The sequence below is a fragment of the Triticum aestivum genome, chromosome 3D (genome assembly GCF_018294505.1).
Source record: "Triticum aestivum cultivar Chinese Spring chromosome 3D, IWGSC CS RefSeq v2.1, whole genome shotgun sequence".
NCBI classification, from domain to species: Eukaryota; Viridiplantae; Streptophyta; class Magnoliopsida; order Poales; family Poaceae; genus Triticum; species Triticum aestivum.
Window position 1 is genome coordinate 570,876,601 of NC_057802.1, and position 17,248 is coordinate 570,893,848.

At 47.2% G+C, this 17,248-nt stretch overlaps 2 protein-coding genes across 3 annotated transcripts; one reads left to right on the forward strand and one right to left on the reverse strand.

The window, feature by feature from the left end:
* Positions 1 to 271: 271 nt before the first annotated feature.
* LOC123076545 (uncharacterized) lies at positions 272 to 1,260 on the forward strand. The gene is made up of 2 exons (XM_044498734.1): positions 272 to 467; positions 727 to 1,260. Exons 1-2 carry the CDS (start codon positions 297 to 299, stop codon positions 1,258 to 1,260), a joined length of 705 nt encoding a protein of 234 aa, XP_044354669.1. The 5' UTR covers positions 272 to 296.
* Positions 1,261 to 13,803: 12,543 nt separating this feature from the next.
* LOC123080577 (UV-stimulated scaffold protein A homolog) lies at positions 13,804 to 16,537 on the reverse strand. Of its 2 annotated transcripts, none has more exons than XM_044503503.1 (2): positions 16,248 to 16,537; positions 13,804 to 16,151 (listed from the first exon to the last, which is right to left on the reverse strand). In XM_044503503.1, exon 2 carries the CDS (start codon positions 16,110 to 16,112, stop codon positions 14,274 to 14,276), a length of 1,839 nt encoding a protein of 612 aa, XP_044359438.1. In that variant the 5' UTR covers positions 16,113 to 16,151; positions 16,248 to 16,537; the 3' UTR covers positions 13,804 to 14,273. The 2 variants fall into 2 exon arrangements, with proteins under 2 accessions (XP_044359438.1, XP_044359437.1); XM_044503502.1 differs by having other exon boundaries at positions 16,252 to 16,534.
* Between the last annotated feature and the right edge of the window lie 711 nt (positions 16,538 to 17,248).

Genomic DNA, 17,248 nt, shown 5'->3' on the forward strand with positions numbered 1-17,248 from the left:
ACTGCCGCAAGGCCCTGCCGGATCATACTCGGCCGGACAAACAGATACACCCTAGTAAGAGCCTCGACACTAACCTGTCCAGGGATATTCGGGATTCAGATGACCTTTTGTGGATCCGACAGCATCGCGTGCTCAACCATTCAGACTGTAAGTTGCATCATTCCATCTTTTAACAAGTTTTCTTTTGCAATCTGCTCACTTCTTTTTTTCATTTCCTTTTCCCCAGTTGCGCTGCCGCCAATGCGCTATACTTCCTGCCAACTCCTCGGGACGGATGCTCTCATTATCCTCACCCAATGCTGCAATTCCTTGGTGTTTTTGTCCAGTTTTACAGGAACGCCTTGAATATCATGCGTGGCAATACACATATTGATGTATATGGCTTGCTTGCTGTAAGGGATTCCTTGGATTCTTCCCGGAACTATATTTTTCACCGTTCCAGGGAGAACGCTCGAGCTATCGACGTGGTAATTCTACACTCTTTCTTAGCAGTCTACATGATTAATTGTGGGGTACATTTAATCAACAGGTCTCCATTTGCTTTGGTTAAGAACACTATATTTCTGCCCGTTTGTGTTTGTTATGAACGCTATATTTGTGTCTAAATCTTCCATTTAAACCTGTATTTGCAAAAGTTTTGAACCCGAAATTGCTCTATACATACTGTCTAGCTATCTATATCGTAAATTAATTCTGGAATTGATATAATTCTTGGCTACATTTTAGAATGGTGGTTATCTAAGTCTAAGCTACCCTGCACGGGGCATATCTGCAATGGGCTGCCTGATTGAAATTGATATAAGGATCAAGGGCAAGGATGTTGACAAAGATTTGTCAATTATTGATGGATCTGTGAAAGCCTTTGGGCAGTTTGACTCGAGGACTGCTAACCATGTTGATAACATCAATGGTAAAATTATATTGAAGACACATGTTGTTCGTAAAGGTGTTGAGGCAACTATAGACCTCGATTTTGTCGAGGTGCCAACAGGCGGCTTCAATGTGCGGATGCGTGGTAAAACTGTCCGTGGTAAAGCTGTCTACTCCTTTATCACTGAGTGTTGTGATGATGACAGCTTTATAGCTTCACCTGGGAAGCATAATAAGAAATTTGTAGCTGCTGTGAGCATAGGGCATAGGCGATACACTATGTATAGACTTCATGGAGAAGAAGCGAGAAGCGCTCTCTTTTGTATCATCCAAGCACGGCAACGAGCAGCTAACTTACCGATTCAGCAATGGAGCTTTGGTCCTTGTTAAAGTCTTTTGGTCAACCATCGTCGACGGTTGGCCATTGGGTCTGTAATCACTGAAAGAATGAAAAGATATAATTATTGTCAGTTTTGAAGTTTTGGATCTTTACCCCCTATATACTCCCTCCATTTTAGTATTTTATGATATAAAGTGTATTAGGATTCCTTAGGACAAGTGTTCGACAATTAGGGGCATGAATATTCTAGTAGTTCAATATCAATATTGTCCGACATAGCTAAATGCCCATGTGACTTACGGAAGACATTGGTCAAAGGATTGTTTTCATCGCATTAGGAAAAGCACAAAGCTTTGCCACTCCAGCTCGGAGTTGGCTTCGTAGCACAGTGGATGGATAACTCCAATAAACCAGAAATTATTTCATTAAATTAGTAATAATAATTGTTCACTTGTAGCGAATATATGAATCCATATTGCATTTGAGGTGACTCGTAAGATTCTTTTTTCTGGAAACATGTGTTACTCCCGCTCCTGCCTCCCTATGAGCCTCCCTATGACACTCATCCTCTCTAGCGATCCTTCCTCGCCTATTATGTAAATACTAGCACATATGCCCGTGCATTACAACGGGAATGAAAATTATAGAGCACTCAAATTTAATGAAAATGAAGTACAATTGTGCTTCACTAAAATACACTATTTTTCACCCAACAAAATTAATCACAAATTGAGCCTTAAGTTGGAGGTTATCGGTTGTCTATTCGGTATTATTAAGTCACGGGTTCACTTAGTCCTTTCTGTATTTTCCGCGCATATCACCCGGCTCTTATGCTCAACGTAATCAGGTCGAGGGTTCACATACACGCATTCACGTAGGTCATCCGGCTCATATGCTCATATTGCACACACATTTAACCACTAGGCTCCTTCACAAGCCTCTTTGTCCACCTCGAATGGCTGTCCAACTAATCCAAATATATGAAAGGTTACACCATTAACATTTTTTAACTCATATATGATTCTCTCTCTCTCTCTCTCTCTCCCCTAAATAATTTATGGGGGCTCCTAAATTCTGGGGCCTTGTTCTTTTGCGCGCGCTGAACCTGCTCATCTACGCCCCTGAGTACATATACCTTCGACAGGGTCTAGACTCCAGAGGACAACTATGGGTATGAGAGGGCTATTGTGGAAATGGCAGGTGTGGAGATCTCCCTTCTTCCCCTTGGGTCCGACGACTAGACAAGGAAGATGCTCGAGGTGGCCTTTTGTACATAAGAGGAAATTTTCTGCCGCACAGGGGAAGCACCACATCATGCAGGAGGCGCAAAGGAGCAGTGACAAAATTATATCACTATATTTTGCACTTGCATACATAACAATTAATGTCTAGGTACCACAATGGAGTGAGTACCACTGTGGGGCCCCATTTCGAGGCCGACCAACATCAAGACCCCACCATGTTCTTCACACTCAATGATGGAGAATTATAAAGCAAGAGATGATTCATCAAGACGTAGCCAAGGGAGCACTTGTGTACATACCAAACACACTGAAGGCAAGTACACCAAACAATCCAACTGTATGTATGTTGCCTTTTTATTTGTCAATGATTATTATTAGAAACGCAATTTAATACCAAGTACTGAACATACACACATTTCAACTTGCAACACATATTTGACCACGGAAAAAGTGAAAACAATCATGGCAATAGTTCCATTTATATACTAGAAGTTTCTACACATATGCTTACCTAATCGTATACTAAAACCGATATTAAGATATTTGTTAGACTATATACTTTGGAGATATCTACCATAAATGTGTATAAATTCAAGTATTCGAAACATAAGAAGGAAATTCTGCAACAAAATTTAGATTAACTTTTGCACAACATAAATGTAGTTTTCAATGACATAATTATAAGTTGTAAAAAAGAACACTAAACCTAATATATTAGACAATGCCAAATAAGTAATACTAGAAAGTTATACTTGTTCAAACATGGTAAAAATAAGTTCTAGAAGTATAAAAATTTAATATAAGTTTGAATTCATTTTAATTATTTACTATGCCTAGTTATGCTTAAAATAGCCTTGTACAGTGAGATCCATTTAAAAAATGAAAAAGACTAACATTACTCTATTTCTTGATAAAACAATTTTGATACAGAGGAAATTATGCGTTCAACAAAAGTATGGATGTTGGATGAAACCCAGACTCTAGTGGGCAATCTTTAGTTTTCCAGGGTTCGAATTTGTATCATAACAGTAGAGGTTCCGAGCAAACAACGGTTTCCAAATTTTTTATCATGGAAGATTGTGTGTTTTGGAGTGTGACTGAGTCCATTCTGGCAAATCTCAGGTAGGGGGTACTGAGTACAATGGTAACAAGAGACGCGAGGTTTTACCCAGGTTTGGGCTCGCTCGAAGAGATACTAAACTACGCCCTACTTTCGATTGTATTGATTATGGATGGAGTATAGAGTACATATGTTTCTAGCACGAGATTGTCTATTTCACCTCTAAGATGTGTTGAGATTGATCTATCGACTAGCCTAACCTCGATTATATAAGATACGATAAGCCTAGGATGACAGGAGTCCTAGTTGGCTATGTCAATGGAGATGAGTCCTTGTCTTGAATAACAAGGCTTCTTGATTCTTACTTGTATGCGTCATGGGCCTCTTGACATGGCCCGTTGATGAACCGCCATGCGGGTCCTCGGCCGGGCGCACCTGGCGAGAAGAGGACGTGATGAGCGATCCCTAGTCCAGGACACCATCAGTAGCCCCTGAACCGGTCTTCAAGTCGGGGACGCTCCTCGGTTCTTCTGAATTCTTCTTCATCTTCATTCATCGGTCTTCAAAGCTGGTTCAACAAATCTTCCCATCTTCGACCTCGAGAATCACGAGGTGTATCCGAAGAGTTTACATGTCAGGTATCCGAGGAGCCCCTTCTAGGTTCCCTTATAGCCTTCATGAAATGCTTCATTATTTTCACGCCACACCTTAGGTTGAAGCTTTTCCCGTGTGTCGGTGCCTTAGCCTTGAAGTGTTACCGCGCTAAGACCAAGATTACAGCCTGGTCCTGTTCTGACAACACTGACCTACTCTATATGTCTTCCCATGCAATAGTGGTGTGCCCTCATTTTGGCTGTCAGCATAACATGTGAGCGTGGCTCGAGGCCCCACTATTGGCACATCCCATCAGTAAATGAGATCGTGCCCCAATCAGTGTCTTCTTGCAGCCGAGCTCGGACACCGGACTGCATCCGAGGTGACGAGAACCACCTCGGTCTTCAAAAATGTTGTAGGAGTATGGCCGAGTTGTTTGTCGGGGTAGGCTCTCGCGCAGCCAGCCGCTTGCAGCCGGCCTCCGCCTCCATGCCGCACTATTTGTGAAGTGGAGCGTACCACCTCGATCTTGAGTTGTCGATGTAGATGACCGGCCTATGTGGAAAAATATTTTCGTGTCAAGCCGGTTTCCGCAAGCCGAAATTTTTCTGATTGGTGGAATTTATTCTTTGCCGAGATATGTAGCCAATAGACCTCAAGGTGTGTGTCAGCCCAAAATCCGGTATGCACCTAAAAGATGGAATAAAACCACCGATGCCAATAGCGCCCGAGACTCGGGTCTGTTGGAAATATGCCCTAGAGGCAATATTAAATGGTTATTATTGTATTTCATTGTTCATGATAATTGTCTATTGTTCATGCTATAATTGTATTAATTGAAAACCGTAATACATGTGTGAATACATAGACCACAACATGTCCCTAGTAAGCCTCTAGTTGACTAGCTCGTTGATCAATAGATGGTTATGGTTTCCTGACCATGGACATTGGATGTCATTGATAACGGGATCACATCATTAGGAGAATGATGTGATGGACAAGACCCAATCCTAAGCATAGCACAAGATCGTGTAGTTTGTTTGCTAAGAGCTTTTCTAATGTCAAGTATCATTTCCTTAGACCATGAGATTGTGCAACTCCCGGATACCGTAGGAATGCTTTGGGTGTACCAAACGTCACAACGTAACTGGGTGGCTATAAAGGTACACTACAGGTATCTCCGAAAGTGTCTGTTGGGTTGGTACGAATCGAGACTGGGATTTGTCACTCCGTATGACGGAGAGGTATCTCTGGGCCCACTCGGTAATGCATCATCATAATGAGCTCAATGTGACTAAGTAGTTAGTCACGGGATCATGCATTACGGAACGAGTAAAGTGACTTGCCGGTAACGAGATTGAACGAGGTATTGGGATACCGACGATCGAATCTCGGGCAAGTAACATAACGATAGACAAAGGAAATTGTATACGGGATTGATTGAATCCCCGACATCGTGGTTCATCCGATGAGATCATCGTGGAACATGTGGGAGCCAATATGGGTATCCAGATCCCGCTATTGGTTATTGGCCGGAGAGGTGTCTCGGTCATGTCTGCATGGTTCCCGAACCCGTAGGGTCTACACACTTAAGGTTCGGTGACGCTAGAGTTGTTATGGGAAATAGTATGTGGTTAACGAAGGTTGTTCGGAGTCCCGGATGAGATCCCGGACATCACGAGGAGTTCCGGAATGGTCTGGTGGTGAAGATCGATATATTGGACGAAGGGTATTGGAGTCCGGAAGTGTTCCGGGGGTACCAGGCTATGCCAGCATGACCGAAAGGTGTTTCGGGAGCCCCAGCAAGTGTTGGAGGGCCTCATGGGCCAAAGGGGAAGGGGCAAACCAGCCCACTAAGGGGTGGTGCGCCCCCCACACCTTTTCCCATGTTACTTGGGGAGGTGGGGCGCCTCCACCTGGCTTGGGAGGCAAGCCTCCACCTGCTTGGCTTGGGGGGCAAGTCTCCCTAGGATTTTCCCTAGGAAGATCCAATCTGCTTGGCCGCCGCCCCCTAGGGGAAACCCTAGGGCGCCTCCCCTCTTCCCTTGCCCCTATATATAGTGGAGGGGTGGGAGGGCAGCCGCACCTCTTCCCTGGTGCAGCCCTCCCTCCTCATACACCTCCTCCTCCTCCTCCGTAGTGCTTAGCGAAGCTCTGCCGGAGAACCACGAGCTCCATTGCCACCACGCCGTCATGCTGCTGGAGTTCTCCCTCAACTTCTCCTCTCCCCTTGCTGGATCAAGAAGGAGGAGACGTCCCCGGGCTGTACGTGTGTTGAACGCGGAGGCGCCGTCCGTTCGGCGCTAGATCGGATCTTCCGCGGTTTGAATCGCCGCGAGTACGACTCCATCAACCGCGTTCTTGTAATGCTTCCGCTTAGCGATCTTCAAGGGTATGAAGATGCACTCCCTCTCTCTCGTTGATTGATCTTGGTGACACGTAAGAAAATTTTGAATTATTGCTACGTTCCCCAACAGGGTCGATACGAAAAATCGGCGTGGCACACTTTTAAGAAAAATCACGGTGTGCAGTAGCCCTCGGGACTCGGATCAGGTGGGACCGACCGACCGACCTGGGATCGTAATCTCCTTGGGAACTGTACTGCATTTTGATTTTCCTGCATTAATTTGCTAATGCAATAGCCCCCAGACTCAGGTTGGGCAACATGGTAGACCTAAGGATCACATTTCCTCGCGAACTAGCTTAGTCAAATATAAGTGTTTTACGTTACGCCATCATGGTGGGGCAGCTCCTAGGGACTTGTATGGGCGACCAAGGAGGGTCACACCTCCTGGGTCCAGCATGGGCCGATTCTAGCGAATCTCGGGTAGGGGGTCCCGAGCTGGTAGCCTAGGTACGATGGTAACAAGAGGAGTGAAGTGTTACCTATTTTGGGCCCTCTCGAAGAGATAATACCCTATGTCACGCTTTCGATTGTACTGATTACGGATGGAGTATAGAGAACAGATGTTTCTACCACGAGATTGTCTATTTCATCTCTAAGATGTGTTGAGATTGGTCTATCGACTAGCCTAACCTCGGTTTATATAAGATACCGGAAGCGTGGGATAACATGAGTCCTAGTCGGCTATGTCCGTGAAGAGGTGTCCTTGTCTTGAACGACCATGCTTCTTGATTCTTCCTTTTACGTGTCATGGCCTTCTTGACGTGCTCCTTGATGAACACGAAAATAACGTGAAAATGTTCATGAATATGAAAAATACTCATTCATTTTGAAAATGTTTGTACATTAAAAAAACATGAATTTTCAAAATAGCTACCCAAATTTCCAAAAAAATTTATCAATTAAGAAAAGTAATTTAAGAAAAAGTAATTAATTTCAAAAAATGATCACATAAATTTGAAACATATTCAAAAAATTAAAAAATTGTTTGTCGATTCAAAAAATCTTCGCAAATTTCAATAAACATCACAATTTTAAAAAATGTTCGCCGATTCAACATGCTTTCATGAATTAAAATCATGTACACGAATTTCGATAATATTTACGAATTTAGAAAAATGTTCACGAATAAAAAATAATCATTAATTTAAAAAAAAATTGTGAATTTCTATCAATGTTTGTGAATTCAAAACAATTCACGAAATTTTAATTAAGTTCCAAATTTCAAAAAATATTCACCATTCAAAAAATTTGCAATTTTTTCACATGAATTTCAACAAATGTTCCCATGAATTTGAAAAATGTTTGTGGAATAAAACAGTCGTCGCAAATTTCAAATTTTGTTGCGAATTTTAAAAAAATGTGCATGCATTTCAGAAATTGTTGCCAATTTTAAATAAAAATCATGAATTTCTAAAATTATTCTGAATTTTAGAAGATCTTGAAATTAGAAAAAAAAAGAACCAAAATTTAGAAAGAAAAAGAGGAAAAAAGTGAAAAAAATAGGAAGATTAAAACTTAGATAAAATGAAAAAACAGCTCATGAAATCGATGGAAAAGCATAGAAGAAAGAACATAACAGACAATATGTTCCAGCCCAGTACCGCGGGCGGGTGTGCGCATTCGGTGGCTATCCCCCTACGTGTGCGGGGAATATGATTCCCGTTGATGGAATTTTGGACCCTGGGGTTGTTTATATGCTAAATGTATATTGTTTCTGATAAACATAGATAAAACTAACATGCAAAAACAAAGATAAAACGAAAAACCAGCTCATGAATTCAATGGAAAACCATAGAAGAAAACACAAAATAGACAATATGTGCCGGCCCATTACAGCGGGCGGGAGTGTGCATTCAATTGCTACCCCCCTACCTGTGCGGGGAATATGATCCCCGTTGATGAAATTTTGGACCGCGGGGATGTGTAAATGTTAAATGTATATAGTTTCTGATAATGCGTGCAGAATATGTGTTCTTTTCTAATAAGGTGTCGGAAGGTCAGTTATACTTTTGAGCACATAAGCATCTTATCACATACAAAAACGCAAAAATCAAACAGTTAGGGCATGAATATTTGCAGTATATTTACTTCACTAGTTTCTACAATATTGCTGAAACCCTTGACCTTGAAGAAGCAGCGGCCAGTAATCAAAGATTTAGGATGTTCATCATTTGAAGCCTGCAAGAATATACTTTAGGTTATTTACCCCACTCTCCCCTTGAGACAATACCACGAAGGCGTTTCTCAACTACTAGTGGTAGACCTTGATGTGGTCTCCAAACCTTCATAAACTTTTCTGGGGTAATCACCATGAACGATTCCTCTATGAAGAACTCCTACTGCCTAGGAGTTTCCAACCTTCATGAGTAACAAGATCAAAGGCAAAATGCTCAAGACTTGCTCAAATCATGATTTGCTCTGGTCACAAGAGGGATGGGGAGTGGATCTATCACTTGATTGGACAGCCTCTTTAGAAGTATCACATGCTATCACTTGATTGGGCTTCTGCCGCCCTAGCGGTAGTACTGCTCGTAGGAGCGGTAGTCCCGCTCTGTGCGGGCTGTGAGTATAACGGTTGGATTTTCCCCCTCCTATAAAAGGGGGTCTTCTTCCCCAATGAACCTTATCCTTTGAGCTCGTGTTCTTCCCCCATTGTTGACCTTCTTCGAGCTTGCTAACTCTCAATCCCTCCATGGATTCTTGCTAGTTTTTGAGGAAAAAGAGAGAGGAGATCTAGATCCACATTTCCACCAATCACTTACTCCTCTATGTGAGGGGAACCCTTGGATCTAGATCTTGGAGTTCTTGGTGTTCTCCTTCTTGTTCTTCCTCTCATTTTCCTCCCTAGCATTAGTTGCTTCGGTGGGATTTGAGAGAGAAGGACTTGGGCACTCCATGTGCCCTTGCCATTGCATTTGGTGCATTGGTTTGAGTTCTCCACGGTGATACGTGGAAGTTACAAGTTGAGAAGCTTATTACTCTTGGGTGCTTGGTACCCTTTAGCTTGTTCCTCTTGGGTGCTTGGGCGCCCTAGACGGTTGATGGTGTTCGGAGCTCAATCATTGTGGTGTAAAGCTCCGGGCAAGTGTCGGGGGTCTCCAATTAGGTTGCGGAGATCGCCCCGAGCAATTTGACGGGTACCGGTGACCGTCCCCAAGGGTTGCCAAAGTGTACGGGTTCGGTGACCGCCCCCAAGGGTTGCCATTTGTACGGGTTCGGTGACCGCCTTCAAGGGTCCCTTAGTGGAATCACGGCATCTTGCATTGTGCGAGGGCGTGAGGAGATTACGGTGGCCCTAGTGGCTTCTTGGGGAGCATTGTGCCTCCACACCGCTCCAAACGGAGATTAGCATCCACAAGGGTGTGAACTTCGGGATACATCGTCGTCTCCGTGTGCCTCGGTTATCTCTTACCCGAGCTCTTTACTTATGCTCTTTACTTTGTGATAGCCATATTGTTCCTTGTCATATATCTTGCTATCACATAGTTGTTTATCTTGCTTAGCATAAGTTGTTGGTGTACATAGGTGAGACTAGTCGTTTTAGGTTTTGTGCTTGACAAATTAACCACTAGGTTTATTTCGCATTTGTTCAAGCCTAAACCGTAATTATTTTAAAGCGCCTATTCACCCCCCCCCCCCTCTAGGCGACATCCTCGATCTTTCACCGACCAGCAACCAGACGACCAACATCTCCGAAGTCAGCACGGAGGACGCCGCGAGCAAACAAGACAACGCCTTCACGAAGGAGAACGACACCAAGACGCCGCCGCCACTGTCCGATCGGGGAAACCGGACCTAGGGTTTCCCCCTGAAGCTCGAAGAGGGGCACAGATCACGGCCATGACAGCGCCTTCAAGAAGGGAATGACAGCCACAAGTATCGCCGCTGCCAGCACAGAATGCAGGATTCCCCCCTGGCCAAATTCTGAGCAATCCCAAGCCGGCCGTCAGAGCACGAGTCGGAGAAGAGGAAGTCAAGTATAGGCCGGAATTGCAACTGTAGGAAGGGGAGCCACACCCGACGCCAAAGGAGGCACCGGGCGCTGCCGGACGAGCGAGCTCTGGAGGAGGGTGAGTTTGCGTGGCTGAGCGGAGTGAATGGCGGCAGGATGTGATGGTGGCCGGATCCCCGGACATGACATGATCTGGAAAGAGCGCAGATCAAGGCCACCGGGACCGGAGCAGCAGAGCGCAGGCAAACCCAAGGAGCTGGAAGGGGACGCAACCCCCGAAGCATGCCGAGAGCAGAGATGCGTCGGGATGGATGGCCAACCAAGGACACCAGTAGGGTGATGTTGCGGAAATGTGGAGGAGCCACAGAGCCAAAGGTGTCGGAAAGAGCGCAGCCCCCGTGGTGCGCCGGATCCGAAGTCGCGTCAGCCGACTGTGGACGCAGGAAGGAGCGCAGGTCCACTGCCGCCGGGCCAAAGCTGCCCCTGGTGGGGGGAGGGGGTGGGTGGTGAAGCTCACGCGCAACCAAAATCCCCGGCCGACGCACTGCAGGAAGCAGCCGCCGCTGGGCACAACCCCACGCCTCCACGTCCGCCTCATCGAGAGGCAGACCTGGAGCCGAGCAGGGGGGTGAGGGTGGGGGGGGGGGGGGGGGGGGGGGGGGGGAGGGGTGCAGCCAAGAGGGCGCGCCGGCCGCTATGGCAGGCCGACCAACGAGCACCATGCCCGACCAGGGGGAACCCAGATCCTATCTGGGCCGGGGGAGGCCATCCATGCGGGACAACCAGGGGGAGGCCACCCGCGCCAAGATTGCCGGCGAAGAGACCACTGGGGAGGCTGTCGTCGCCGCTGGTGGAGGCCGTCAGCGCCGCCAGGGGCTGGATCTAGGTGGGAGGAGGGTGAGGGAGCGATGGGGAAGAGGAAAACGGCCCCGCCGCCACCATCCCGGGGCCCGGCGCGGCTTCGCCGGCCGGCCCTCCGGCGGCAGCGACGCCGGGGTGGACGGGAGGTGGAGGGCTCGGCCGGCGGCGGCTATGGTTCCCCCGAGTCGCCCGGCTCGGGCGACGCGAGGGACGGGGGTTCATCATTTGAAGCTTGCAAGAAGATATTTTAGGTTGTTTATTATTACTTGACGCATCAAAAAAAAACTTGGCGCATAAAAAAAATTCGTGTCCTTCTCCACCTCTGGATAATATGGTTCTTATTTGCACCATCCTTCAGTGGCTACAGACATTGCTGATGAATATTCATCAACAGCGACCGTAAGTAAGGGGAAAATAAATTTGTTGGTATGACGTTATGAGTTTAATGTCAGTATGTAAATTTCTGAAAGGGAATCGTTGGAGAACAGCGCACCGTACAAATTTTCCGCCGGACGCGATGCCACGCTGGCGTTGTTCGCCCACGCAATCAGGCCCCCGCGCGAGACGCGTGTATTTGGTGGACCCAGGCAGACCGCCCCTTCCTGCCTTATCTTTTCCCGCCGCACTTCACCCCCTACCTTCAGCCACACCCCTCCCAGCGCCATGTTTCTTCTCTCCCTTCCATCTCCTCCTCTGCCCATCCCCTTCCTTCTTCCCTGCAGCAAAATAAGACGAGGAGGGGCACAAAAAGCTGGCGCGCGACGCGCCCTGGCCGCTGCAAGCAACCTTGCGGCAGTTGCGAGCGAACGCCATGGCTAGCTTCGAGCGCTCCTCTCCATGGTCGCCGCAGCCGAACGCGCTAGCCGCCATGGCTATCTTCTGATTTCCATCCGTGAGAGTTGCATCCCGGACGACAGTGGTGGTGCTGGAGCCATTCAAGCGATGAGCTTGAACCGGCAAGGCCAGGACCTCACTGAGCGGAAAGCTGCAACCGGCCACACAATATGCTGGAAGCAGTGTTCTCTGGAGCTGGAACCATCGTCCATTTTTGCTGCAATTAGCAACCGCCAGGGGGTGAAGAAGGCGACGTACGGTGCTACTACCAAAGAGTTTTTTTGCTGGAACCGGATCCTGGAGATGCTGGAACCATCTCCTTTTTTTGCTGCAACCAACAGCTGCCGGGGTGAAGGCGTCGAGGTACGGTGCTACTACCATATAGTTTTTTTGCTGGAAGCGAACGGAGAAAAGGTTGCAGCCTCTATCGCTCGGTGATGCAACGGGACGACGTCGAGATGTGTTTTGCTGGAACCGGCAAAAAAAATGCTGGAACCCATAAGAATTTTTGCTCGGAAGATACACCAGAATTTTTGCACTGGTCGAGGCGATGGTGGTTCTTTTTGCTGGATTCGATGATTTTTTTGCTGCAACCAGCATGTGATTTTGCTACTACTCGCAAACTAATGAAGTTTGTGTTTTTGCCGAGGACAAGGTGGTTCGAACTGAACGACGGTGACGAGCGGAGGCGCCGGCGGTGCCTCAGGGATGTTGCAACCATGGCAACTAGAGCTGGAACCGGCCGACGGGCGAGCTGTAGGCGTCAATGTCATGTGGCGGCCGAGGGATGAGTGCAGCTGGCATGGGTGACCGCACGAGCAAGAGACGAGTCCATTTTGGTGCTGGGGCTGGCGGTGCAGCGACTAATTCGGTCGAGGAGGAGCGGCGTCGCGGCGGGGGACCATCTGTAGATTTGGTCAACGGGCACGAGCAGGAGGAAGGGCAAGGGCGCGGGGTGAGCTGGGCGTCGGGCGAAATCTAACGGCCCCGCAGCTCGCATCGTATGGCCGGCGCGTATCATCCCCCTTTCTGACGATGAAAACAAATCCGAGAGGCACCGGTTGGGCAACTACATGCTGACGACGCGTGTATCCTCTGAACAGCATACAGTGTATGTATGCAAAAGGAAATGGAACACCCGTCCGGACAAAAAGATATGTATACATCTGGATCTACATGACCCATCCCATCTGGAGACAGCAACTATAATTTGAACTATCATCAGTCTTTATATGCAAGCACATCTTCAGTCCGCAACAGAAAATGTGTTAGACCATTTGGCAATAATGCCCAGAAATCCAACAAAAAACTGGTTACAAAGAAACAGACCATACATGCCAGAGAGCAACAAAATAGTTTGCCAGAATTTTTTTCATAAGCAAAGCATCTTCAGTTCACATGTTAAGCAGCCACGGTGAGCTACCAAACAAATCTTCAGTTCACGACAGCGGCCGCACGACAAAATTGTGACCATTCTGCAGTCATGCCCAGAAATCCGGCAACGAACAAGTTACAAGACATTGCAAAATTATAAAGCTTATGGAGAAGAACAGTGAGGCACAACATATACTAAGACTCAGTTGCTGGGTTAAATACAGAACAGGGGAAAAAAGGTTAAGCTGACATTATCTACTACAGAAATTAAGAACCATACTGCACACAAGATGGCAGCACCAAGCTAAAGAATGGAGCATAGAGTACACATCTGATAGCGAACAATAATTCCGTCACAGAAGATACAACCTAGAGTCAACCTGTTTCTTGCCCGGAACAAGCCAAGGGCATAACCAAAATAGCAGAACAAAAGAAAAGAGAGAAAACAGGAACCCTTTCCTAGCAGTGGAAACCATAGGTACCAATCATCCAGTTTATCGGCACCTCATGTAATCTGCTAAGGCCGATTCAGAATCATGGATGTCCATGGTGTAGCTCAAGAGAAGCTGGATGATCGTGAAAGGATGGTCAGCGATGAGGACAAACTGCTTGTCCTGCTTCACAAAATCGAGGCATCCAGCCTACAGGCACCACACTGCCATTTGGATTGTCAATCCGGCTGTACACATGGCTAGGACTTCCTTTTCTGAAATTTTCCGCACCTACTCAGGGTGCTTTCACTGCCACTGATTTGGGAATGCTTCCCTGTAGGTCATATCCTCAGTATTAGAAGCTTCTCTTATTGTTGCGTCCCTAGCACGACCATTTAGAAGCCTCCCTGCAATCCTATCTTTTGCAGTAACTTTCTTCTTCAGCATTGATGATAGTGTAGGTTCCTTTGTCTTACCTCGACGTCGACCACGTAGGCCCAATGTTCCAGAAGGCTGGTCATATGCTGCCGCTGAGTGGGGTGTTGAAGCAATAGCCGATTGCCGCAGAACATCTTCATTGTGCTGGCGGATTCTCGCACGCTGGGCTCTTTCGCGTGCTTTGTCGTCCATACCCCTTTTCCGAACATTCTTACTTGCTTGCATCGCCAACTGTTCCATTGTAATTTTACTCAAATCATGCGCTCCGTCAATGTCGCTGGTGTCATTATTTATGTTTGTCATCATTGAAGTAGAGGGCTCCTGATCCTCCTGTGTACTTTCACTATCACTACCTCCATTTGTCTTTATCAGATTTCCTCCTGCCTCACGAATTTCTACTTTCTGCTCAAGTGGATCGCCTCCCGCATCAGAACTGCCACTAATTTTCCCAATTGGATTTCCTCTTGCATCACGTGGGATGATGGGCCCATGAAAAGGGCATATCTTGAGATCCCTTCTCTGGCAAAGACCTCCTTTCTTCAGAGGTGCATGACATGGTAGTATCTCAACTGGCTCTTCTTTATAAACAGAATGGTGAACGTTTAACTCTGCAATCTTTGCTGCAGGTATAACAGCATCATTATCCATCCTCCCCCAATGGCTCTCGAGCTCAAGCCCTCTCTGGTTCACATGTGCATCCATATTTGAACCCCACCGATCCAAGACAGAGCTCCATGACACCAAAGGGGCTTCGGAAAGGAGCTTTTTTCTCTCCGGATCCATCTCCTGAGATCTATTACCACAAATTGGCATGTCACCATTGGCTCCATTCAGAATCCTCTTTCCCTTCCTATTGTCCTTGCTGGAACCTGCAACATCTAGAGTGCTCACAACTCTAGGAGGACTAGGAACTTCAATCTTTCCCTCCACCCAATCCTCTTCATCTTCCTCCTGAACATCCTTCTTCCTACGAACATTATCAAGATCAAGACCAAGCTCATTGCACTGGCCTCTTACAGCGCGTATTTCATTCTTAACATCGATAAATTCCTTGAGCGCAGAATCTCTGAAGCGATTATCTGCAAGATTGACCCTAACAAGCACAGATATCCAATCCTGAATGGTGCTGAAATGCTTCGATACAAGGAGCCGGTACGCCTCCCTCAATGCATCAAAAACCGCCTCGTTTTCCTGAGTTTCAGGCACCCACTGCCCGGCCATCAACGATGCTGTCCTGATACTCCGCATCGCCATAGAAGCAATCTCCTCCTCCTCGTCATCGTCCACATAACGCTCGAATTTCTCATACTCAGCCCGGATGATGTCCAGCCCGTTGCGGATCTCTTGGATGGTGGACCGGATTTCAGCCTTTATGGATTCAATCGTGGACCGCAACTGTTCGACCTTGGCAGTCAAGATCTCCTGCGTGCGTGCCTCCCGCGCGGCACGGGCCTCGACGGCCGCGCGGAGACCAGGGAACTGGATGCGCGCGGACGACTTGAGGTACTCGACCGCGAGACGTAGCTGGCGGTAGTGCACGCCGAAGAGGTGGTGCCAGCGCTCGAGCGCCTGGATGGCGGCCTTCCGGAGCGTGGCCGCCGAGGCGGCGGGCGGCGGGAGCTGCTCGTTGGTGCGGAAGCCGACGGCCAGCGGGACGAATCCGTCGAGCGCGTCGGCGAGGAGGGAGCGGAAGAGCTTGGAGCGCATGAAGAGCTCGTCCACGATGCTGAAGGCCAGGAGCCGCACCTGCGCACGCACAAACAAAGGGGGGAATTTTAACATCAGCGCGGCCGGTAGGGGTCTAGGTGTGGGGAAATTGGAGATCCGGGGGGAGGGGCTTACGTACGTGGGAGTGGGGCTTGGCCATGAGGGAGAGGAGGAGGCGGAAGGCGTCGCGGACGGCGCCGTGGGAGGCGCGCGCCGAGGACTTGATGGCGCGGAGGAGCGCGGGGTCGACGGAGGGGGCCGTGGTGGAGGTGGCGCGGTCGATGAGGGCCGCGACGGAGGAATCCGCCGCCGGGGTGGAGGGGGAGGAGCTCGGGCCCTGCTCCGACGGCGGCGGGCGGACGGAGGCACGCGGCATCGCGGCGGTTTGGTGGCGTGTGGCGTGGCGGGCGGAGAGCCGTGCGCTGATTGATTCACTTTGCGGGCGGTGAGCTGCCGTGATGGATTTCGGCTTGCGACTGCAAGACAGGCCGGGCTGGTTTGTCCGCCTCGGTTCGCTGAAGGGCAGCACAAATCCACCGGCCCATGTTTATTTTTTTAGTCGGACTTTTCACACCAAAAGACAGGCTTTAGAAGATACATATTTTAAAAATTATTAAAAATATAATATATTTTGGAAAATTATCAGAAAATTTTGAATATCGAACTTTTTGAATTATAAAAAATGAAACCGGACAAATTTTTTTAAACCTGAACTAATTTTTCGGATGTGAATTATAAACAAATTTTAACTTTCTATAATTTTAAAAATTGTGAAATTTATAAAAGTAGAAAACGAAAACAGGAATGTTTTTAGAAAACTTGAACAATTTGTTTTAAAAATATGAACATTTTTTAGCAAAAAAATTGAGGGAGATATTTTTAGAACATTAAATGCGAGCAAATTTGAAGCCGTGATTTTTTTAAATCGTGAACAAAATTTGAATTTCCAAATTTTTTTAAAAAGAGAGAAAAATAAAACAAAGATAAAATAAAAAGATAAAAGGAAAGAATTAGAAACATAAAGAAATTTAAAAACATTAATGAGGCGTCGGGGAGGGTGCCTTCAACGAAGCCGCCTCGGGCGGCAAATAGGATTGGCAAATATGCTTTTGGTTGATGAAGGTTTACACAAAAGG

Bases quoted from the DNA above. Each gene is read 5' to 3' on its own strand.
- LOC123080577 (XM_044503502.1), bottom strand. From the start codon at position 16,488: ATGCCGCGTGCCTCCGTCCGCCCGCCGCCGTCGGAGCAGGGCCCGAGC. The intron at 16,152-16,251 runs GTACGTAAGCCC...GTGCGTGCGCAG, and splicing joins TGGCCAAGCCCCACTCCCAC to GTGCGGCTCCTGGCCTTCAG.
- LOC123076545 (XM_044498734.1), top strand. From the start codon at position 297: ATGCTGCAATTCCTTGGTGTTTTTGTCCAGTTTTACAGGAACGCCTTG. The intron at 468-726 runs GTAATTCTACAC...GCTACATTTTAG, and splicing joins ACGCTCGAGCTATCGACGTG to AATGGTGGTTATCTAAGTCT.